This window comes from Ailuropoda melanoleuca, chromosome 16 (genome assembly GCF_002007445.2).
Source record: "Ailuropoda melanoleuca isolate Jingjing chromosome 16, ASM200744v2, whole genome shotgun sequence".
NCBI lineage: Eukaryota > Metazoa > Chordata > Mammalia > Carnivora > Ursidae > Ailuropoda > Ailuropoda melanoleuca.
The window spans coordinates 7,262,550-7,284,651 of record NC_048233.1 but is presented as its reverse complement, the minus strand read 5'-3'; the positions used below and the strand labels follow the sequence as shown (position 1 = coordinate 7,284,651).

The 22,102-nt window shown below is 52.8% G+C and overlaps 2 protein-coding genes across 6 annotated transcripts in view; both read left to right on the top strand.

Annotated features, from left to right (window-relative positions):
- Positions 1-398: 398 nt before the first annotated feature.
- On the top strand, positions 399-13,587 carry NOP2 (NOP2 nucleolar protein). Its single transcript, XM_011228729.3, has 16 exons — positions 399-861; positions 1,142-1,248; positions 4,324-4,369; positions 4,531-4,619; positions 4,796-5,040; positions 7,446-7,501; positions 7,617-7,786; positions 7,886-8,085; positions 8,242-8,331; positions 9,361-9,448; positions 9,526-9,666; positions 10,257-10,396; positions 10,545-10,634; positions 10,819-10,941; positions 11,061-11,289; positions 12,802-13,587. The coding sequence occupies exons 2-16, from the start codon at positions 1,146-1,148 to the stop codon at positions 13,464-13,466; spliced, it is 2,475 nt and encodes an 824-aa protein (XP_011227031.1). The 5' UTR covers positions 399-861; positions 1,142-1,145; the 3' UTR covers positions 13,467-13,587.
- A 481-nt stretch (positions 13,588-14,068) lies between these two features.
- Positions 14,069-22,102, top strand: part of IFFO1 (intermediate filament family orphan 1) — a 13,222-nt gene continuing 5,188 nt past the window's right edge. Inside the window, exons 1-7 of one of the 5 annotated variants that reach the window (XM_034645078.1) lie at positions 14,070-14,892; positions 18,851-19,028; positions 19,746-19,886; positions 20,187-20,192; positions 20,813-20,970; positions 21,099-21,219; positions 21,517-21,609. In XM_034645078.1, the coding sequence (XP_034500969.1) occupies positions 14,120-14,892; positions 18,851-19,028; positions 19,746-19,886; positions 20,187-20,192; positions 20,813-20,970; positions 21,099-21,219; positions 21,517-21,609 (1,470 nt within the window). In that variant the 5' untranslated portion in view covers positions 14,070-14,119. Of the gene's footprint in view, positions 14,893-18,850; positions 19,029-19,745; positions 19,887-20,183; positions 20,193-20,788; positions 20,971-21,098; positions 21,220-21,516; positions 21,610-22,102 lie in introns of all 5 variants that reach the window. The other 4 variants (XM_034645077.1, XM_034645076.1, XM_034645080.1 and 1 more) reach the window with 4 other exon arrangements.

Below are 22,102 nucleotides of genomic sequence, written 5' to 3'. Positions count from 1 at the left end.
TGGGTGTAGGTGCAGATGGATGAGTGTGTATGACAGCAGCTCTGGGAAATGTGTTTGTGATAATGAAGGGGGTCACCCTGCGCTCCAGTACTCTACAGAAGAGCCGTGTTCTGTGTGCGGGTGCCTTATGTGCTCCGGACCAAGGATGACTGCCACCTGGAACATGAGGGGCTCCAAAACTACCTGGGTTCATACCCTGTAGTACTGCTTAATGGCCTTGTGATCTGAGGAAGTTAATCTGGGCTGTAGATTTCTCATAAAATAAAGATCTCTTCCTCCTGGAGTTGTGAAGATAAAACTAGTAAAGTTCTTGGAAAAGTTTCTACCAGCTCCTAAAGCACCGCCTTATTTATTTTTAGGAAAGCTGAAGTTTTTTGTTAACAAGGGGTCTTCCTCCGGCCAAGGGTTGGGAGGAGGTGAATGGCACGGGATTCCATCATTTTGAGACTAGACGTAGGGTGGAGAGTGCCAGAAGGAGGGCCGCGGTCTTAGGTACCAGTTTATCCCACTGTAGTCTGCAGTGAGGCAAGAAGCCAAACGCTTTGCGGGATGGGCGGGGAAGTTGAAAACGGTTCCGTCCTCATTGCTTTCTCCGCCCACGGCGAATAAGTGAAACGGTCCGCCTTTGAATTTACTCCGGCGCCCCCGCCGCCAGCTATGCGCGCATTCCGGGCGAGCGCCTGTTCCGGGTTTGCGGCCGGTTAGAAGCGACCGGAAGAGGCGGGGCCGCGAGGCGAGCGCGCCTCTGCGCCTGCGTGAAACGTTGCGTTAGAGTGTGGTGTCCGAACCCTAGCCTCGGTTTGCACGTGGAGTGCCGAGCCGCTTAGCGAGGGGGTCTCTCGTGCTTGGACCCTATTTCAGGTGAGCCGAGGCCTGGGGTGGGTGTGGAAGAAGTCGGGGAAGCGTGACTGCACCGATCCAGGCTGGGGCGTTGGGAGGGGGACGCAATACAAATGGCGTGGGACCCAAGGGCCGTGCCGAGCGTGGAATGGAGGTTTGTTCATGCCATGAGGGGCATTGGGGGGTACAGAGTCGAGGTTCCAGGCGGTCCTCTTTCCCACTCTAATATGCGAAGTCTGCGGTCTCTGATTCCCTTTCCAACACACGCGACTCTACGCTCTCCCTTTTTTCTTTTCTCCAGTACTATGGGGCGCAAGTTGGACCCTACGAAGGAGAAGCGCGGGCCAGGCCGTAAGGCCCGGAAACAGAAGGGTGCTGAGACCGAACTCGCAAGGTTCTTGCCTGCAGGTAAGGGTTAGGCGTGGCCTCCCACTCCCCCCAGTTCTCCAGGTTTTGCACCATTTTATCTGTATCACATGCTCCTCCGTTTTTAGTTTATGTATTCACTTTCTGTTGTCGTGGGATTTTCTTTGAATGAGTTAACGAGATTTATATACTTGAAGAGAAACCAGAGTATATTGTATGAGATACTAGAAAGTAAGTATGAATGGAGGCACCTGAGTGGCTCAGTCCGTTAAGCGTCCCACTTTTGATTTCGCTTCAGGTCATCATCCCAGGGTTGTGAGGTTGAGCCCCCACCTGGCTCCCCGCTCCGTGGGGAGTCTGCTTAAGATTCTCTCTCCTTCTACTCACCCAACCCCTGCTCTCTCTCCAAAAAAAAAAATTTTTTTTTAATTAAAAAAAAAAGTAAGAATGAATGAAACACTCACTGTCATCAGCACTTAGAAATTAGGGATGATGCATCAGGGACCCAAATACCCATGCAAGGAGAGGTGCAGTTTAATACTGAGGGAGGTTATTAGGTTATTTTAAACTCTACCCAATTGGAGTTTAAAAAGTTTGTTCGTTCTTTCATTCATTCATTATTTATTTATTTATTTATTTTTTTATTTTTTATTTTTTTTTTTAAAGATTTTATTTATTTATTCGACAGAGATAGAGACAGCCAGCGAGACAGGGAACACAAGCAGGGGGAGTGGGAGAGGAAGAAGCAGGCTCATAGCGGGAGGAGCCTGATGTGGGGCTCAATCCCATAACGCCAGGATCACGCCCTGAGCCGAAGGCAGACGCTTAACCATTCTGCCACCCAGGCGCCCCTATTTATTTATTTTTTTTAAAAAGATTTTATTTATTTATTTGACAGAGCCACCCAGGCACGCCTAAAAAGATTTTTTTTAAGATTTTATTTATTTGAGAGAGCGAGCATGAGCAGGGGGGAGGGGCAGAGGAAGAGGGAGAAGCAGGCCCCTCACTGATCAGGGAGCCCAATGCAGGGCTCCATCCCAGGACCCCGAAGTCATGACCTGAGCAGAAGGCAGACGCTTAACCGACTGAGCCACACAGGTGCTGGAGTTTAAAAAGATTTTAATCTGGTTGGGGCGCCTGGGTAGCGCAGTTGTTAAGCGTCTGCCTTCGGCTCAGGGCGTGATCCCGGCGTTCCGGGATCGAGTCCCACATCGGGCTCCTCGGCTGGGAGCCTGCTTCTTCCTCTCCCACTCCCCCTGCTGTGTTCCCTCTCTCGCTGTCTGTCACATAAATAAATAAAATCTTTAAAAAAAAAAAAGATTTTAATCTGGGTTTTGGAAAATGGTTGACATTTTAGTAAGTGGAATTTGGGAAGGGAACAGACCAGTCCCCATCACTTACGTTGTGGAGGAGGTGGGCACAAGAAGGCACAGGTCTGGTTTCCATATGGTGAATAATCTGCATGGAAGGCTGGGTGGAAGAGAAGAGTGGACAGGTAGTTTGTGTTGGGCATTAGATAAAAGATGCAGGTTTTCTAGATATTAGAGAGTACTATGCACTGGGTGCCTGGGTAGCTCAGTGGGTTAAGCATCAGACTCTTGATGTCGGCTCAGGTCATGATCTCCGGGTTGGGGGATCAAGCCCTGCGCTTGGCCCTGCACTCAGTGGGGAGTCTGCTTGAGGATTCTCTTTCTCTTCCTCTGCCCCTCCCTCTGCTTGTGCACATTCTGTCTTTTCCTCTAAGGTAAATAAATAAATCTTTTTAAAAAAAGTGTTAGGCATTATACTGAACCTTTTGGACACATGTCACCTCATTCTCTTAGTGAGAGAGACATCGTTAAGGAAGTGAATGCTGAGAGGTTAAGCAAGTTGGCCATGTAAATGACAGGGCTGAGATTTAATAAGCCTTTTATTTCTTGGAGAATGTATAGAAAACAGCAGTTACAGAGGTAAAATCTGTGGTTGGTTACTGATTAAAGTAAGAGTAAAGGAAAGGAGAGGAAGACAGTTTTGTTTGTTACGTAAATCCATTTATTATAGACTGGCAGTGTTTGAAATGGTGGAGCTTCCTCTGGTCTTTCCATTCCTTTAGTCTTCTGATGGCAGGGTTGACTGCCACAGCAGAAGTGGTGGTGTAAGTCCAGGCAGCGCTGGCTACTGTTTTTATGCAGGATCCACAGTGCCAGATTCCCATGGCTCAGTCATTGTCGTTGTCATCTTTTTTTTTTTTTTTTAAGATTTTATTTATTTGTTTTAGAATGAGTGTGAGCAGGGGCAGAAGCAGAAGGAGAGGGCTCCTGGGTGGCTCAGTTGATTAAGCATCTGCCTTCAGCTCAGTTCATGATCCCAGGGTCCTGGGATTGAGGCCCACATCAGGCTCCTTGCTCAGCATGGAGTCTGCTTCTCCCTCTCCCTCTGCCTCTCCCCACTGCTCATGCTCTCTCTCTCTCGCTTGCTCTCTCAAATGAATAAATAAGATCTTAAAAAAAAAAGTAGGAGAGGGACAGAGAGAATCCTCAAGCAGACTCCCTGCTGAGTGCATGGAGCCCAATTCAGGGCTCGATCCCATGACCCCGAGATCGCTGCCTGTTCCAAAATCAAGAGTCGGTTGCCCAGCCGAGCCACCCAGATGCCCCACCATAGCTCAGTCTTTGCATTTTGGTTTTGCCACAGAAGGAGCAAGTGTATGTGGCATGCTGGCTTATTTCAATTTGTCTTCACCATTTTCCTGAGGGTGGAATTCTAGCGGATCCCATATTTACCAACCCATCACGGATTCAGACCTTCTTGGTGGGTTTAGCCGTGTTGCCGCAAACCAGGTCCAAGGTTGGAGAGAAAACCTGAATTTTGAATCTCTGTTGTTATCGGGATTGTGGTAATGCTATTTATTAAAATCAGAATCTGGAGGGAGGCCCAGTTTAGATTTGGTTGATGACCAACCACAGGAGGTCATCTCCTTTACGTCTCTCGTCCACCTCCTCGTAAAACTCTGTGGAGTGAGTTACAATCTACTCCCTTTAATTAGTATATTAATTCTTTCCCCACTTTCATGTTCTCTTCTGATGTTTTCATTTTCCCTGTGACATACTGTTCTGTCTCTCTTTTTTTTAAATACAGCTGGTGATGACAGTTCTAGGAGGCTGTCCAGTCGTGCTCGGAAAAGGTGAGTGTGGACGGCCGGACTTGCCTCGATTACATCGGTACTGCTCATCTTAGTCACACAGTCCCATATGCTCGCACTTACGGCAAGGGCTGTGTGACTGTACCATTTCTGTGGCAGAGCTTAGAGGTGTGTTCCATTTCCTCACTCCTTACATCTTTTAGGGCAGCCAAGAGGAGGTTGGGCTCTGCTGAAGCCCTGGAGACGCATAAGTTCCCTGGGGCCAAACCATTGCCTGGAAAGCCACCCAAAGGTCAGTGAATATAGGAGCTATGTGCTACATGAGGAGTCCTCTGGGTCCTGGGTAGGGAAGGGCTTGCTGAGCATTTCTGGAGTGAAAGAAACAGCCAGAGGACATTTTTAAGGATAAAAAGTGCAGGCTCCATCACTGTGTGGCTGCCGTCAGTCCAGAATTCTTCAAACCCTTAGGAATCTCTGGAGTTGCTGTCCAGATGCCTGGGAAGAGGGGAGCCCAGTCCTTACTTCATGCTACTCAAGGCAAGAAGCGTCCAGCACCAACCCACAGTAGTGAGGAGGAAGAGGAGGAGGACGACTCTGAAGAGGATGGTGTGCTGAACCAAGGGGGTCTCTGGGGCTCTGAGGACAGTGATGCTGATATGATAGACGACTATGGCGCTGACTCTGACTCAGAGGATGAGGATGAAGGTGAAGAGGTGAGGTTTGCTCTCTCGGTGTTCAGGAAGGGATCCTTGCCTTTTAGTCTTAACAGGTCCTTGAGACTATCCCTCAGTGACAAGGATAAGCTGAGTAGAGAAAAGGGGTTTTAGCGTTCCGTCACTGTTTTCGTGTCACCTGTGTTTGCTGAGTGCACACACAAATGTAGAAAAGCTGTAGGGTAGAGCATTTTGAAATTCAGACTGCTCAGTGCTGTTGAGGACCTGGCCAGGAGGATTCTCGAGTGCCGCACTGAGGGGAATAGAAACGTGTGCACATTTTTTGTAAAGCCTTTGGTGTCTGAGAACCTTCGAGAGTTTCTTCCTTTTGACCTAGTAATTCCGTTTTGGAAGAGGATCCAGAATGTGGACAGAGATTTATTTACTGAGGTGTAAGAAGTTATGTAGGGGCGCCCGGCTGGCTCAGTTGGTAGAGCATGCGACTCTTGATCTTGGGGTTGTAAGTTTGAGCCCCACGTTGGATATAGAGATTACTTAAAAAAAAAAGATATTTCTGTATTAGTATACAATTAGTATATGAATGTGTTAGAAGAAATCAGGCGAGGGACGCTTGGGTGGCTCAGTTGGTTAAGTGTCTGCCTTTGGCTCGGGTCGTGATCCCAGGGTCCTGGGATGGAGTCCCAAATCGGGCTCCTTGCTCAGCCCGCTTTTCCCTCTGCTGCTCCCCCTGCTTGTGCATGCGTGCATGCACACGCTCTCTCTGATAAATCAATCAATAAAATCTTTAAAAAAAAAAAGGGGGGGGTGCCTGGGTGGCACAGTGGTTAACCATCTGCCTTCGGCTCAGGGCGTGATCCCGGCGTTATGGGATCGAGCCCCATATCAGGCTCCTCCGCTAGGAGCCTGCTTCTCTCTCCCACTCCCCCTGCTTGTGTTCCCTCTCTCGCTGGCTGTCTCTATCTCTGTCGAATAAATAATAAATAAAATCTTTAAAAAAAAAAAAAAACTCAGGTGATACAGGGTTGTATAGGATGAAAGGGAAGTTCCCATTTGCACCCTTTCTCCTAGTCTGCCTTTTCTGTACAGAGTTGCTATTATGAGATTTGTGGACCATAATGCCTAGAACTCTGTGTGCCATAATGCCCAAAACTCTGTAAACAGCCAGAGTAACAAATCTGCTTAAGTAGGGGCGCCTGGGTGGCTCAGCCGTTAAGCATCTGCCTTTGACTCAGGTCCTGATCCCAAGCCCCGCATCAGGCTCCCTGCTCGATGGGAAGCCTGCTTCTCCCTCTAACACTCCCCTTGCTTGTGTTCCCTCTTTCTATCAAATAAATAAATAAAATCTTTAAAAAAAAATGCTTAAGTAAATTATAGTTCTTTTACACTAAGTTAATATTTGGCCCTTGTGTCTGTGAAAATGCTGGTGATCTGTGAATGAGAAAAGGCAGGAAAGAAATCTGAAAACGTATCACAATTTTAACTATATGAAAACTAGTATGTCTGGAAGAAACGTGTCAGAATGGATGTCCAAGGACAATTTTGTCCCCTCTGTATACATACGGGGGTATATTAATGTTCTGAATTTTCTTTAATTAGATTAATTTAGGAGCACCTGGGTGGCTTAGTTGGTTAAGTATCTGCCTTCTGCTCAGTTCGTGATCCTAGGGTCCTGTGATCAAGCCCTGTGTCAGGCTTCCTGCTCAGCTGGGAGTCTGCTTCTCCCTCCCCCTCCCCCCTGGCTTGTGCATGTCTGCCCGCGCGCTCGCTTGCGCGCTCTCTCTCTCACACTCTCGAATAAATAAAATACTCATTAGAGAGTGTTCGCGTGCTTGCGAGCAGGGGAAGAGGCAGAGGGAGAGAAGCAGACTCCCAGCTGAGCGCAGAGCCTGTTGCAGGGCTCAGTCTCAAAACTCTGAGATGATGACCTGAGCCGAAATCAAGAGTCAGCTGCTCAATGGACTGAGTCACCCAGGCGCCCCACATTCTGAACTTTTTTTTTTATAAAGATTTTATTTATTTATTTGACAGAGATAGAGACAGCCAGCGAGAGAGTGAACACAAGCAGGGGGAGTGGGAGAGGAAGAAACAGGCTCCTAGCGGAGGAGCCTGATGTGGGGCTCGATCCCAGAACGCCGGGATCACTCCCTGAGCCAAAGGCAGACGCTTAACGACTGAGCCACCCAGGCGCCCCCACATTCTGAACTTTTTAACAGGAAAGGAACTACACAAAAAAGTAGAACAGTTTTGATGAAACCCTTTAATCTGTTACTTAGTTTCAATGATGGTCAATATTTTACAATTTTACATTCACTTTTTCAGGTTCCACACTTTCTTCTGGGAGAGTTAATTTGCCTTTAGGAAACAATGAAATACAGAGCTAGAGTACTACCTGGGAGGGTGGAAGGGCGGGCTTTGCATTACTAGCCCCTTGTCTCTTTTTTCAGCTGCTGCCCATTGAGAGGGCTGCTCGGAAGCAAAAGGCCCAGGAAGCTGTGGCTGGGTAAGTTTTGGAAACTCTTAGGATGGAGACAAGGCAGAAGCCCGGATGAAGGAAATGAGGGAGGAGCCGGTGTCTGTTTTCATCTGTGAATCACTGTTTCTGAACCTGTTTCTAGGGGCCAATGGAGTGAAGAGGAGACTGAGGAGGAGGAGGAAGAGGAGAAAGAGGAGAAAGGGTCGCCTGAGTCAGGCCCCCAAAAGGATGATGAGACAGATGGGGGCTTACAGATCAATGTGGATGAGGAGGAGCCTTTTGTGCTGTCCCCTGCTGGGGAGATGGAGCAGGATATCCTCTAAGTGCAGAGTGAGGGGTAGGGGGCTAGTGCTTGGGAGAGCAGATTTCCAGACCCTGGGACATCATGAAACGGTTCCTTAACACATCCACATGCCCAGGCTCCAGACTTGCAACGAATTCACAAGCGCATTCAGGATATAGTGGGAGTGCTGCGTGATTTTGGGACTCAGCGGGAGGAAGGTCGGTCTCGTTCTGAGTATCTGCACCGGCTTCAGAAGGACCTGGCCACTTATTACTCCTATGGAGACTTCCTGCTTGGCAAGCTCATGGACCTCTTCCCTCTGTCTGAGGTACTGACTTGCTCATCTAATGCCCCTTCTTCTTCTCTTTTCTCACCTTCTTTATTTGATGCTGTGTGAGAAAGGCATTCAGCCTCCTTACTCTTTTGTCGTCCAGCTGAGCTCCTTCGCCAGCCTGACTTGCTCCCTGCCATTTTGCTTTCCCAGCTGGTGGAGTTCTTAGAAGCTAATGAGGTGCCTCGGCCTATCACCCTCAGGACCAATACCTTGAAAACCCGGCGCCGAGACCTTGCTCAGGTGAGAGGTAGATTTTGAGATTTATCTCTGGGCGGTGTTGCCTTCTAACCCCAGAGACTCCCCTATCTCACTTTGACGGGGTGAGGGGGGTGTCTTAGTACCTAAGCATTTCTTGGTACAGGCATGATCCAGAGGCAAATCCAGGTAGGCCTAGTGTCATGCTGGATTTATCTGACTGGCTTGGGGCCCAGGATGACCTCTGTGTAGTGGGAAACTTGTCCCTTCAGCCTCTGCTCAACAGGGTCGAGACACTGCTTCAGGATAAAAGTTCTGCTGCCTCAGAACGAAATGGGAATCGTCTGCCTTTTTGATCATCAAGGAGCTGGTGAAACTGTGATTCCTGCCCCCAGAAAAAGACATGACACACATGCCCAAACAGTATTTTAAACTCATCGTTTCCGAGGGTTCAGGGACCTGTGTTAAAGACTGCCTTCTGTTCTGTGCCCAGTGGTGTGGCCCTATGTGTAGTCTTTCTCCGGGTGCGAAGGTCTGATTCCAGTCTTTCATGTGCTTTAGCCAGTGATATTACATTTTAGGGTGGTGAGGGGGCTGAGCCTACTGGGAAGTCATAGTTCAGTTCCAAGAAATAAAAGGACAGGAGCTGGCAGTCTGTTCCATTGGGATAGAGTGCCGACCTTGAGTTAGAGCCTGAGGCTAAGGGAGAGGACATGAGAGGACGGTGTGGGAGAGGCTGCGGTCAAAGATCTGTGGTGCTTGTGTTGTAGCTACAGGCTCTGGAAGTGGCGATCCACGGGGCTCAGTAGAACCATTATTTTCGTATTTCCATCTCTTTTCTGGGTATAGTAGCCCATGAGGTTTTAAAATCTTTCCCTCCCTCCCTTTTTTGGGAAGATTTTATTTATTTGACAGAGACACAGCAAGAGAGGGAACACAAGCAGGGAGAGTGGGAGAGGGCGAAGCAGGCTTCCTGCTAATCAGGGAGCCCGATGTGGGGCTCGATCCCAGAACCCCGGGACCATGACCTGAGCCACCCAGGTGCCCCAAAATCCTTATCTTTCTAATCTTCAGGCACTAATTAACCGTGGAGTTAACCTGGATCCCCTGGGCAAGTGGTCAAAGACTGGACTGGTGGTATATGATTCTTCCGTGCCCATTGGTAAGTATTCCCTGCCCGATAGCCGTTCCTGCCCCTACTCCTGTCCCAGCATGTCACCGACGGGTCCTCCTCCTCAGGTGCTACCCCCGAGTACCTGGCTGGGCACTATATGCTTCAGGGAGCCTCCAGTATGCTGCCGGTCATGGCCTTGGCGCCCCAGGAACACGAGCGGATCCTGGACATGTGTTGTGCCCCTGGAGGAAAGACTAGCTACATAGGTATGAGAAGGGCACGCAGGGGTAGGAGCCATCTGGCTCTCTGCTTCTGGAAGTAAATGGGGTCTCTAGTCCTCAAGAAAACAGTGCATAAGCAACTCGCAGAGTGGTGGGGAGTATAGGCTCTGGAGTCGACCTGGATTCCAGCCCCATGTGCTGCTAACTGTCTATATGGCCTCGGACAAGCCCCTGGTTTTCTCTTATCTGTAAAATGGGATAGCAGCTGTGCTTGGCTTGGTGGTTATATTATACTTGCTTATTAAGATTGAGACAAGCTTTTACAAATCCTTAGGAAAGTGTTCAGCACATAACTAGTCATAACCATTTTATTAAGCTGTTATCACTTAAAAGAAGTCAGTCAGTCTGTGGGACCAAAAAGATGCCCAGTAACAGTGAGAGGACCACGCTGGCAGTCCTGCTCATCAGAGGGTGCGGCTGACAGGCCTGCACAGTAGACAGTGGGGAGGAGGCTTACGGAGCGAAGTGGCCTTGAAGTGGGGAGAATTCCCTTGGGTGTTCTTGGGCCGGAGGGTGGCTGGCAGGTGTGGAGGCAGTGCAGCTGGCTGGTGAGTGCTGTGCCTCTCCCGCTTCAGCCCAGCTGATGAAGAACACAGGTGTGATCCTTGCCAACGATGCCAACGCTGAGCGGCTCAAGAGTGTCGTGGGTAATCTGCACCGGTTGGGAGTCACCAACACCATCATCAGCCACTACGATGGGCGCCAGTTTCCCAAGGTACAGCTCTCCTCTGTGTGTCTCTGTTGTGTGTCTTCCGATTCCCCTGCCCGCTTCCTGACCTCACAGGGTTTCGACTTGCCACTAGGAAGTAATGGTGCGGTGCAGATTGCCAAAAACACCTAACTCACCTACCGTTTTCCCACAGGTGGTGGGGGGCTTTGATCGAGTACTTTTGGATGCTCCCTGTAGTGGCACTGGGGTCATTTCCAAAGACCCAGCTGTGAAGACTAACAAGGTGAGAAGTTGTTGGGGGGTGTTGCTAAGAGTTGGGGTGGGGACCAGCTGAGAGGTGCGGCTGGGCCTCGTGGAGCTGGGGTGGGAGGTGGAGGGGCACTCCGAGCTGGTCACAGCTCACCTTTTCTCCTGAGGCTGTCTTTCTGAAATTGTCACACCCTTGCATCGGTCTCCCCTTGTGACAGGATGAGAAGGACATCTTGCGCTGTGCTCACCTTCAGAAGGAGTTGCTCCTGAGTGCTATTGACTCCGTCAATGCCATGTCCAAGACGGGAGGCTACCTTGTTTATTGCACCTGTTCCATCATGGTGAGGCCTTTGTTGTGGCAGAGCTGACGGGACAGGACTAGGGGGTGGTTTGCCCCTTAGAGCTCCCTTCACCTCCAGCTCTGCTTTTCCTTCTCTTTTTGTCTCCCCGACGTATCCAGGTCGAAGAGAATGAGTGGGTAGTAGACTATGCCCTGAAAAAGAGGAATGTGCGGTTGGTGCCAACAGGTCTAGACTTTGGCCAGGAGGGTTTTACTCGCTTTCGAGAAAGGCGCTTCCACCCCACCTTGCGTTCTACCCGCCGCTTCTACCCTCACACTCACAATATGGATGGTTTCTTTATTGCCAAGTTCAAGAAATTCTCTAATTCTATCCCCCAATCCCAGACAGGTAAGCAGTCTGCTCTTTCTGCCCTTCATCACTGCATTTGCTCTTTCTACCCTTCAGGAGGCGTATGACTGCAGGGAATGGTGGGATTTCTGTTTTTTTTTTTTTTTTTTAAGATTTTATTTATTTGACAGAGACAGCGAGAGGGAACACAAGCAGGGGGTGTGGAAGAGGGAGAAGTAGGCTCCCTGTTGAGCAGGGAGCCCAATGCGGGGCTTGATCCCAGGACCCTGGGATCATGACCTGAGCTGAAGGCAGACACTTAACGACTGAGCCACCCAGGCGCCCCGATTTCTGTCTTCCTTATCGCAGCCTTTGCATGCTTGGACCACGTTTGAGTGTATGTGAAAGCACTCGTAGAGATGGGGATCTTTTGCTTGATTCTGCCAAGTGGCTGCAGTCTTTCAGCACTAATGCATTCTCAGTGCAGTTGTGGTTTCTTTCCTTCTTGGCCGAGGGTTGCCTTCCCGGTAACAGGCCTGTGCTGGTCCAGCATTGTCAGCATTGGGTTGGCACAAGACTCCTCGGAACCATCAGCAGTTCTCTGAGCCCATCACACTAATTGCAGATCTTTTTCTCAGCCATCTTGAGTCTGGTCTGAATCTCGGGAAGGGTGGGGTTTTCTGGAACAGGCTTGGCGGTTCTGTGTGCTGGGATAGAACCCTAGGTTTAGTTGGAAGAGGGAGAGGCGAGTTTCTCTGATTACAAACTGTGACTTACTGAGTTGATTTCTTTTTTTAAGTTTATTTATTTAAGTAATCTCAATGCCCAACATGGGGCTTGAATTCATGACCCTGAGATCAAGATGAGTCGCACGCTCTTCGGACTGAGCCAGTCAGGCACCCTGATTTTTTTTTTCTTTATAAATAATGTTCCTCACAAAAGTCACATCTGAATGTTAAGAGAAACCTTAAGAACTGGCAAAATTTGCTGTTAACTTTTTTCCACTGTAACTTTAAAAGTACATATTTAATGTCATTTCTCATTTGTGCCTTACTAGCCTGTTCCTGGTTGCTGTGTGTGACTTCTTATTTTCTTGCATCTCCTCAAAATCCACATTAAAAAAACCCTAAAAACAGTCTTTAATTAAAAAAGAAAAAGCCCTCTGCTTCAGGTCTATTCAGGATTCACCTCCTCCTTGTGTCATGTGACCTGCTGTCCTCAAGGGGGCACAACTTCCTCTGAAGACCTTTTTGCCCAAGGATGAATAATGATCCCTTCCTTCCTCCCTCCCTCCCTTCCTCCTTCCTTCCTTCTTTTTTTCTTTTTTCTTCCCTTCCCTTTCCCTTTCCCTAATACAAGGTTCAAATGTGACTTGAGTAAAGGCCAGGTGATATTAAGTAATACGAATCTAGGTAGTTGGCTCTTAGGTACTATCCCAACTATGTTGCACACTTGGCTGACAGAAGTCAGGCAGTTTCCTTATCTTGATACATCTGCTTACTTCCTGCACTAATGATCAAGCTCCAGTGATGAGGCCCATTTTCTTAAACCACATGTTTAATTTTAACCCAGGAAATTCTGCAGCTGCCACCCCTACAAACCTAAACTTGCCTGAGGTGAAAGGTCAGGTGACCCCCAAGTTTGAGGGCAGCAGTCAGCCTGCCAAGAAGGCCAGAGTGGCTGTGAAAGCAAAGCAGCAGTTGCAGAAACAGCAACATCCCAAGAAGGCCTCCTTCCAGAAGCAGAATGGCATCTCCAAAGGGACAGACTCCGGATTGTCCACTGTATCTAGTGATACAAAGTCCCAAGCTTTTCCCAAGGTCCAGGACAGCAGTCAGCGAGCTCAAGAAGCTGAAGTGATCAGGGGACCAAAGGTGACTAAGAAACTAAAGCAAAAGTCAGCTACTTCGCTGTCCTCCAAGAAAGTTGCCTTCCGGAAGCAGAATGGTCCTCCTAAGGGCACGGATACAGAAGTGCCTGTGCTATCCCTTTCCAAGACCCAGGCCACTATCAACCCTGAGGACTGTGATCAGCTCCTTCGAAACACCAAAAGGCCTGAGAAGCTAAAGCAGCAGTTGCCAGAACAGCCTTCCAAGAGAGCTGCCTTCCAGAAACAGAATGGCACCCCCAAGGGTCCTGAGACTTCCACCGTATCCCCCCTTGGTTCCAGCCAGCCTCCACCAGCAAAGAGGAGGAAATCTCAGTCCAGAGGCAGCAGCCATCCAGTGTTGTACTAGATGAATGGTTGAAACTAGACTGGGGTGGCTCATTGCTGTTGGCACTGGGTTGGAACTCTTACCTCTGTGAGGTTGGCATCTCCACTGTGCATATGAAATCTAATACACATTTTATAATCTGTCTACTGTGTTTTTTTGAGGGGACTGGGTACTGGCTTTGCTACCTTAATGGTAGCGGTGGGAGGGTGGGACACGGCTCCTCTGAAGAGAGGGAACAATGTGGTATACTGAGAGATCCGGTTCAGGCTCCTGGGCTCCCTTGGTCTCCTCGGGGCCCCAGGGAGGGAGAGTCCTGGAGTCAGAGCTTAGGGTGTTTGAACTCTGGGGAGAGGAGGGCATTAGGGGTGTGGGGAGGATGGGCATCCTGCCACCAGAACCCATGGAATACTGAAGGACCTGGATTGTATTTCTCTGCCACCTTGGCTTGCGGGCATGGACTGGGGTTCGCTCAGCCTCAGACCCGGAAAGGCCCAGGCGCCAGCCTCCTTCCATTGGCCTCATCTCTGCGCTGCTCCGCCCCCCTGACTTCGGCCCCTTCCGTCGAGCCGTCTGATTGGTTGCCCCAAGTCCCCCGGGCGCCTCATTGGCTCTTCTCCCTAGCCCTCCATCCGTGCTCCTGTAGCGGTCTCCGTCTCCCCGCAGAAGACGCAGCCATGAATCCGTTATTCGGCCCCAACCTCTTCCTCCTACAGCAGGAGCAGCAGGGCCTGACCGGGCCGCTGGGGGACCCCCTGGGAGGCGACCACTTCGCCGGGGGAGGAGACGTGTCCCCGGCGCCGCTCGCCCCGGCCGGTCCGGCTGCTTACTCGCCGCCCGGGCCGGGCCCGGCGCCCCCCGCCGCCATGGCTCTCCGCAACGACCTGGGCTCCAACATCAACGTGCTCAAGACCCTGAACCTCCGGTTCCGCTGCTTCCTGGCCAAGGTGCACGAGCTGGAGCGCCGCAACCGGCTGCTGGAGAAGCAGCTGCAGCAGGCGCTGGAGGAGGGTAAGCAGGGCCGGCGGGGCCTGGCTCGCCGCGACCAGGCCGTGCAGACCGGCTTCGTCAGCCCCATCAGGCCCCTGGGGCTGCCCCTGAGCGCCCGGCCCGCCGCCGTCTGCACCCCTTCGGCGCGGGTGCTGGGCTCGCCCGCGCGTTCGCCAGCCGGCCCCCTCGTGCCCTCCGCGGCCTGCCACTCGTCGCCCTCCACCTCCACCTCCACCTCCTACTCCTCGTCCACCCGCTTCATGCCCGGCACCATCTGGTCCTTCTCTCACGCCCGCCGGCTCGGGCCGGGACTGGAGCCCACGCTGGTGCAAGGGCCTGGCCTGTCGTGGGTGCATCCCGACGGGGTGGGCGTCCAGATCGACACCATCACCCCCGAGATCCGCGCGCTCTACAACGTCCTGGCTAAAGTGAAGCGCGAGCGGGACGAGTACAAGCGGAGGTAGGGGACCGGGAGGGTGGGGTCGGGGCTCAGTGTCATGCCACACATGGGACCTGGACCAAGTGTGGGTCTGGGAGGGGAGAGCAGTGCGGCCCAAGAATCAGGGAGGAATAAGATGAGAGTAAAGTTCCTGCTGTGTAAGGAGCTTGGAAGTAGACGGAATTGGGTACAGGAAGACGGGGATCCACAGGGAATGCAGAAGTCGCACTCGTGACAGGAAGAAGGATGCTCTGAGCGGAGTACTGTGGAGCGTACATATTTGTCTTGTGGCTTTTCTTTCTGTCTCACCTAGGCTGCAGTGTTGGGATGACTGTGTTCACTGTGGGGTTGTGTGCCGCGTGAAAGGGGCACGCGTTTGAGAGGTCACGTCTGGGGTACTACTTAGCCTCTGCAGGCTCAGCCCTCAGAGCACTTTTGTGGTAGATGTTCCACATACTGATCAAAAGTAAGAGACAAGGGATATGGCTTTCATTTGGGGGCGTAAGGGAAATTAGAAGGGCGTGGGGGGGCTGCATCTTGCAGTGGGTTTAGGGAAACTGGATACCTAGTCCAGTTCCATATGCAAGGCTCTGGAACCTCAGAACATTGCCTGGAGTAAGTAAAAAAAGAAAAAGAAAAAGAAAGAAAAAGGGGGGAAAAGGAGTTCCCTAGGGAGAGGGGAAGGAACTGCTAGTTGTCATAGGGCTTGTGGGAGCTGGGGGAATCTGTGAAAGTATGAAGAGCCAAAGGATGACGAGATGTGAGTGAAGCCAGCAGAGGAACCGAGTGGGGAAAAGTTGAGAATCTGGACACACCCTGTGAGTATAAGGCAGCTGGTGGGCAGGCCCAGTGCTCTCTGAGGACGAGGATTTGGCTTTCTGCAGGGGACTGGCAGGGTAGCACAGGGGACCAGGGAAGGGCTATGATGCTGGCTCTGGCTGTATACCAAGTGGATCCCTTTGGGGCCCGAAAACCTGGCCATTAGGAAGGAGCACGAGCACAGCCAGCTCTCTGTAGACTTTGCGATGGATGCCTTGGTTGAGGAGGAAGATGACAGGTCAGAAGGAGGCTTTATTTTGGGAGCCATCAGGTTTAACCTCTTAATTGGCTACTCTGACCCCTTGTGGGCAGGCCTGGGAACTACCCTTGCAGCCCTGTGTAGTGGACATTGGTGTGTCAGCTGGGGCTTGGCTGAATGTCCCGGAGCTTACCCCTGGGTCTGGGGGCAGCCTTCAGGGATCTGTAACTTGCCAGAGTCTAGCAGATCGCAGATCAGCAGGTTTTCTGAAGTTGGGTCCTGTCATACTGGCTTCCTTCGTCCTAGCCCATGTTATAAGTGCCTTTGGGAATCTCAATTCTCCTAAAGCCATCATTCAGATGCCACCCAGAACCAGCCCCTGCCACAGCCCCAGCCCCTGCCCCCAGCCCCTGACCCTGCAGTAGTTAATTAACACGGTCAGCAGCAGAACACACAGTTCTGGAATGCATCCATAACCACAGAAACAACTGCTGTTCTCGGGTATTTGGTTTTTCTTGACTGAAAGAGCGTTTGTCCTTGGTCCGGCTGTCCAAGGCAGCAGAGAGTTATTCCTTGGGGATCGATGAGCTCATCGCTCTGCAGCAGCTAGGGCTGTATGGTACGTGACACTGGCAGTTCCTCATTCTTCCACCCCAGATCCTGTGCCCTCGCACTGTTCTCTTTGAAGCACCATAGCTCCTGTCTGTGGCCCGGAAGGCATGGGTATAGCTTGAGCACTAAACTGGGAAGGAGCCGAGGCCTCCTGGGTTCTATTTTCAGCTCCCCTGCTGTGTGCAACCTTGGGTGGCTCTCTTCTTCCTGGCCTCCGTCCTTCCAGTGTAGGAATGGCCCCTGCTTTCTCCCTGTGCTCAAGGATGCCGTTTATTTGGGAGGGAGGTCTTTAGGAGAGGTAGAATACGTGGAAATTGCTCAAATTCCATGTCAAGGGAACCTTGTAAGTGAGACCACATTTGAATGGAGTTCAGAAGGAACCTATTTGTGGGAAAGTCTGGCTGGAGAACAGACAGAATTCTAGTAAGCTTTCAGGGGCGCCTGGCTGACTCAGTCAGGAGAGCATATGACTCTTGATTTCAGGGTTGTGAGTTAGAGCCCCACGTTGGGTGTAGACTACTATAAATAATAAATAAATAAATAATAAATAAATAAATAAACTTTAAAGATTCTAGTAAGCTTCCAGATGATTTATTTTCAGTTTTTTGTTTTGTTTTGTTTTGTTTTTTTACTCTGTAAGATTTTGTTCGTCTCAATCCTTCCCTAACTTCCTTACTTAAATTTCTACCTGAATTTGATGCTTCCTACCCTCCCTGATGCATCTTGCCCAGAGTCATTGTCCCCTTGCCAGTCTTGCTTCCTCTAGGGACTCACGGACTCGGGGGTATGAGGGCACCGCATTCCATGCCTTCAGGTTGTCGATGAAGAAACCTCAGGCCCAGAAAAGATAAACATGTCTTGTCTATGAAAATGTATAACTTGACACTGCTAGGGCCCCTCACGGGCCCCACCATCTGATGGAGAATGCCAGAGCAAAAGGAGGAAGAACATGGGGGCAGCAGGGAAAGATGGGCAGAGAGCCAAGAGGCCCCAGAGCTGGGCTGTGTGACGGCCGGCAGGGTGGTGGCCCAGCTGGTGCCTTTGCCCTGCGCATGCGGGAGGGGCCGTGGGCCACGCAGAGGAGTTGTTATTAGGAGCTCTGCAGCGCCCAGTGCGGAGCAGGCGGACATGCTGGGAAGAGGCTGTGGGCAGAGCCCAGGGGGAGAGGGGGGCGAGGTGGGGGAAAGATGGAGCGGGGGGAGGGAGGGTGCAGTCCCACTTTCGTTTCCTTGCTGTCCTCTTTGTGGCTTCTGGCCACCTTTCTGATCCCACAGTTTCTCCTGTGGTACCGTGCCCTCCTTTCTCAGCCCAGAAGAAGTGGCAGGAGGTGATGGGCTGTCTGAATGGGGTCTGAGAAGTTCTGCCATCCCAGGCACCCTCGCAGGGTCTTGAGACCCCCAGTAGCATGCTGCCCCCAGCATTGCCCTTCCACCTCTGCCACGCCAAGACCTGTGCACTGGCTTGCCGTGGACTCACATCTAGTGGAAACCCTCGCCCTACGCAGCAGACCCTACCTGTGTCCAGGGGGGACCTCTTAGCTGCTTGTGGTCCTAGTCTCGGAATTCTGGAGCCTAGGAGATGCCACTTCTAGTTCCCACCCACTGGATGAACGAGGCGCTTTTTCCTACTCTGATTTCCCTCACCCGTGGGGTTTGGGTGCCTGGGACCCCCAGGCTCCTGCTTTCCACTGCTTTCATGCCTCAGGGCCAGCCCCATCACCTCTCCAGGGCTCCTGTACAGGGGTTCCGGGTGTGCAGTTTCTGGAGCTTGTGGGGGACGGACTTTGAGTGTCTCCTACCGGGCTCTTGACCAACCCTGTTGATGGGGTGTGTGTCCTGCGGCTGCTTCTCCAGGGTTAAATGGCACCACGAGAGGCAGGCCAGCGGGCTAGAGGAGCCCTGGGCTGGTGCGGGCAGGAGGCGGGAGACTGGATCTGGGCCCCCGAAGGTGAGAGGCCGGGCCAGCAGGCCTGGGGGTCTGGTGCGGGCGCGAGGGGGGAGGAGGCCAGCCAGGCAGCTGGCTGAGCCAGGGCCCGAGCTGGATGGGCGCTGTGAGGGAGCAGAGTGGCAGCAGTTGCTCTCAAATAGGGTTCCTGGGGCGCGGCCCAGAGGTTCCGGGAAGGCAGCTGGCGGGCTTGCACTTGCCAGGAAGCGTGGAGCCACCCGACAGCTGCAGCTGGCCACCCCCGGGCAGGCTGGCCGTTCCTGGCCACGGCCCCCCGAGCACCCAGGGCACCAGAGCTAGAGTGAGAGAGGCCTGAGCTGGAGGGGTGGGGAGCGGGGAGCCGCTGGGGCAGGGCAGGGCAGGACCCCGCACCTAGGCTCCCTCCCTGTCCCCCATGTCTGCCAGGTGGGAAGAGGAGTATACTGTGCGGATACAGCTGCAGGAGCGAGTGAACGAGCTCCAGGAGGTGAGGGCTGCCCCCCCCCCNGAAGCCCAGGAGGCTGACGCCTGCCAGGAGGAGCTGGCCATGAAGGTGGAGCAGCTGAAAGCTGAGCTTGTGGTCTTCAAGGGGCTCATGAGCAATGTGAGTGCAGCCCCCACACGTCTGAGCCCGTCTGAGGCCGGGAAGGTGGGCCTTTCTGCTCTGGGCCTGTGCATTTCCTGGGCCACCGCCCTTACTCACTTTGTTGTGCTTCCGTCTCCCCCCGGCTGGCCCCCCACCCCACCCCACCCTCATTCAGGAGGACAGGAAGGAATGAAAGCTTTGGTGTCTTATGTGAGAGGTCTCGATCTGTGGCCTTGACCTCTATTAGAGGCTGGCAAGCGCTTAGTTAAGAGCCCAGACCCTGGCTCTGACCTGCATGCAGGGTGGCCTTGGTGAATTCCTTCACCGCTCTGCCTCCGTGTCCTCCCCCGTGGAATGGGGTCGTAAAGACGGTACTTTGCAGAGCGATGAGGGAGGCTGTCAGGCCCTTAGGACCCTGCTGGCACAGACTTCATGCTGAATAAGTGTTAGCCATTCCTCTTCTCGAAATACTTCCTCCACTCTTGTAACTCCCAGTGGTCTCTCTCTCTGGGAGCATAAGTTCCAGGAGGGAGCCCCAGCAGGTCCCGGACCGTGCCCTCCGGGGCTCCCCGTCTGACCAGGGGGCTGGTGGCTTGAGCAGCCCATGAGCCCATGAGGGGAGGGCGTCCAGGAAGAGGGGGCAGAGGTGGTGTGTGATCGGAAGAATGAGGATCTCATTGGGCCTTGTCTGGGGTGCCGGCCGCCTGCTTACCGTGCCCTGCGTTCCCTGGACAGAACCTGTCTGAGCTGGACACCAAGATCCAGGAGAAGGCCATGAAGGTAGATATGGACATTTGTCGCCGCATTGACATCACCGCCAAACTGTGCGACGTGGCTCAGCAGCGCAACTGCGAAGACATGATCAAGATGTTCCAGGTGAGGGGACGGGGCGGCCCGCAGGCCCGGGCCCCTGCCCGCACCTGCCCAGTGCCTCAGCTCCTCACGGGAGGGGGGCGCAGGCCCAGAGTCTTCCCTCAGCGCTGGCCCCTCCTTCTTGGGGAGCCCACCCTGGCACCAGGGGCCCTCAGTGGGACTAGGCTGGGGGGCAAGGAACAGCCTCTGAAGAGAAGGTTCGGAAGCCGTCTCTAACTCCGTCTCTCCCCTCCCTCTCTCTCTCTCCTCTGTCCGCCTCCTGTCCTCTCTTCCTTTCATCTTTTCTTGCTTTCTCCACAGAAGAAGCTGGTTAGTTTTGCTGTCATGCAAGCTTTTTAATGTCCCAGTCCCAGTTTCTAAGCCACCCAGGCCTTTGGCCGTCAGTTTTGACCCGCTGGGCTTTTGGGCCCAGATTTCTTCTCCTGTCTCCATTCTCCTTGCTCTTCCACCTTTTCTCTATCTCGGTCCCTCTTTGCTTCATTTCTTTCTATCCCTTCTCCTCTGGCTTTCCGGATCTGGATGTGTGATTCAGGTTCTCCTTCCTATATACCGCGTCCTCCTCCTCCTTGAAGCCTGAAACTTGCCTTTTAGTTTGGTCATTTCATTAGAAAGGCTGGAAGGCATTTTTTTTTTTTTTTTTTTTTTTAGAAAACAAATCCTCTTTAGCCATTATGCACATCTGATGTGGTCGCCAGGCCATTTCTCCCCTGATCTTACCGCCCTATTTTCTGTTTCTCCTTTTTCTTCCTTCTCAGTCTGCAGCCCTGCCCCCATCCATGTCTGTCTGCCTGTCTCGGTAACTCTGGTGTGTGTTCCTGTCGTTGTAACCGTGTCTTCTCTCTCTGTCCGTCCCGCCCCCCCCCTCCGCTGGTTCCCGCTTCTCCGCCCCCNCCTCGTCTCTGTAGTCTCTGCACTTGTCTCCCATTAAGGTCCCATCCATGGGGGGGCGGAAGCGGGAGCGCAAGGCTGCCGTCGAGGAGGACACCTCCCTGTCGGAGAGTGACGGGCCCCGCCAGCCCGATGGGGATGAGGAGGAGAGCACAGCCCTCAGCATCAACGAGGAGATGCAGCGCATGCTCAACCAGCTGTGAGTCCCGCAGGCCCGCCCGCAGCAGCACCCTGTCTCCCCGAGGCCGGAGGCCCCCTCCCTCGACAGTGGCCCTCCGCCGGGCTGCGAGTCCCCGCCCTCCTTGACAGCGGGTTCCCTGTCTCTAGGAGGGAGTATGATTTTGAGGACGACTGTGACAGCCTGACTTGGGAGGAGACTGAGGAGACCCTGCTGCTTTGGGAGGATTTCTCAGGCTATGCCATGGCAGCCGCAGAGGCGCAGGGAGAGGTAACGGCCCCTCCCGGCCACAGGGCCGCAGGGCCCCAGCAGCTGCCACCTCCCCAGCTGGACGCCCGGCCCCTCCTGCCCCTCCCGCCCCTCCCGCCCCTCCCTGCACTCCTTGCTGCTTTCCGTCTGTGGCCTCCATCCTCTACCTGCTTCCCCCTCTTCCTTCATCCTTTCTCTCGGCTTTCTCCAGTTTCCTTTAACCGGGCTCTCTCTCTCTTCCCCGCCCTGGCCCTGTGGAATGCCCCCATCCCACCCTCTCCATCGGCCTCCCCCTTGCTTCCCTTTCTGCTCCGGCAGCAGGAAGATAGTTTGGAGAAGGTGATTAAAGACACGGAGTCCCTGTTCAAAACCCGGGAGAAAGAATATCAGGAAACCATTGACCAGATAGAGGTAAGGCCGGGGGTTTGTGAAGCCACGACCAGGGAGACCCCAGACACCGGGCCTCCTCCTTTCTCTTGTGGGGGTGGGGCCTTAGGACCTCAGGCTCTGGCGGGGTTGGACAGGTGTGGGTTCCAGTCTCAGCCCTGTCACTTCCAACTTCTACGGGGCCGCGTACGTCCTCTGAGCCTGTTTCTCTGTCAGGTGGGATCTTAACTGTACCTCCCTCGCAGGCTTGTCTGAAGATCAGATGAAATGGGGCACGTGTAGAGCTGAGGGCAGTGCCTGTCTCCTAGAAAGCTTACTGCCTTTATGGTTATCACTACTACTGTCTGCGCGGTTGCAGAAGTGGGCTCGAACTTTGCTGTTTCTTCAGCTCAGCCCTTCAGCTGAAGGAGGAACCTCTGTTGTCATTCTGTAGCCTGGAGGGACCTTCTCGAGTATGGGCAAGGGAAGCTGGTGCTCTAACTTAGAGCTAGGTCTGCGGGCGGGGCGGGGGGGGGGG

Bases quoted from the DNA above. Each gene is read 5' to 3' on its own strand.
- NOP2 (XM_011228729.3), top strand. From the start codon at position 1,146: ATGGGGCGCAAGTTGGACCCTACGAAGGAGAAGCGCGGGCCAGGCCGT. The intron at 7,502-7,616 runs GTAAGTTTTGGA...ACCTGTTTCTAG, and splicing joins GCCCAGGAAGCTGTGGCTGG to GGGCCAATGGAGTGAAGAGG. The intron at 9,667-10,256 runs GTATGAGAAGGG...CTCCCGCTTCAG, and splicing joins AGGAAAGACTAGCTACATAG to CCCAGCTGATGAAGAACACA.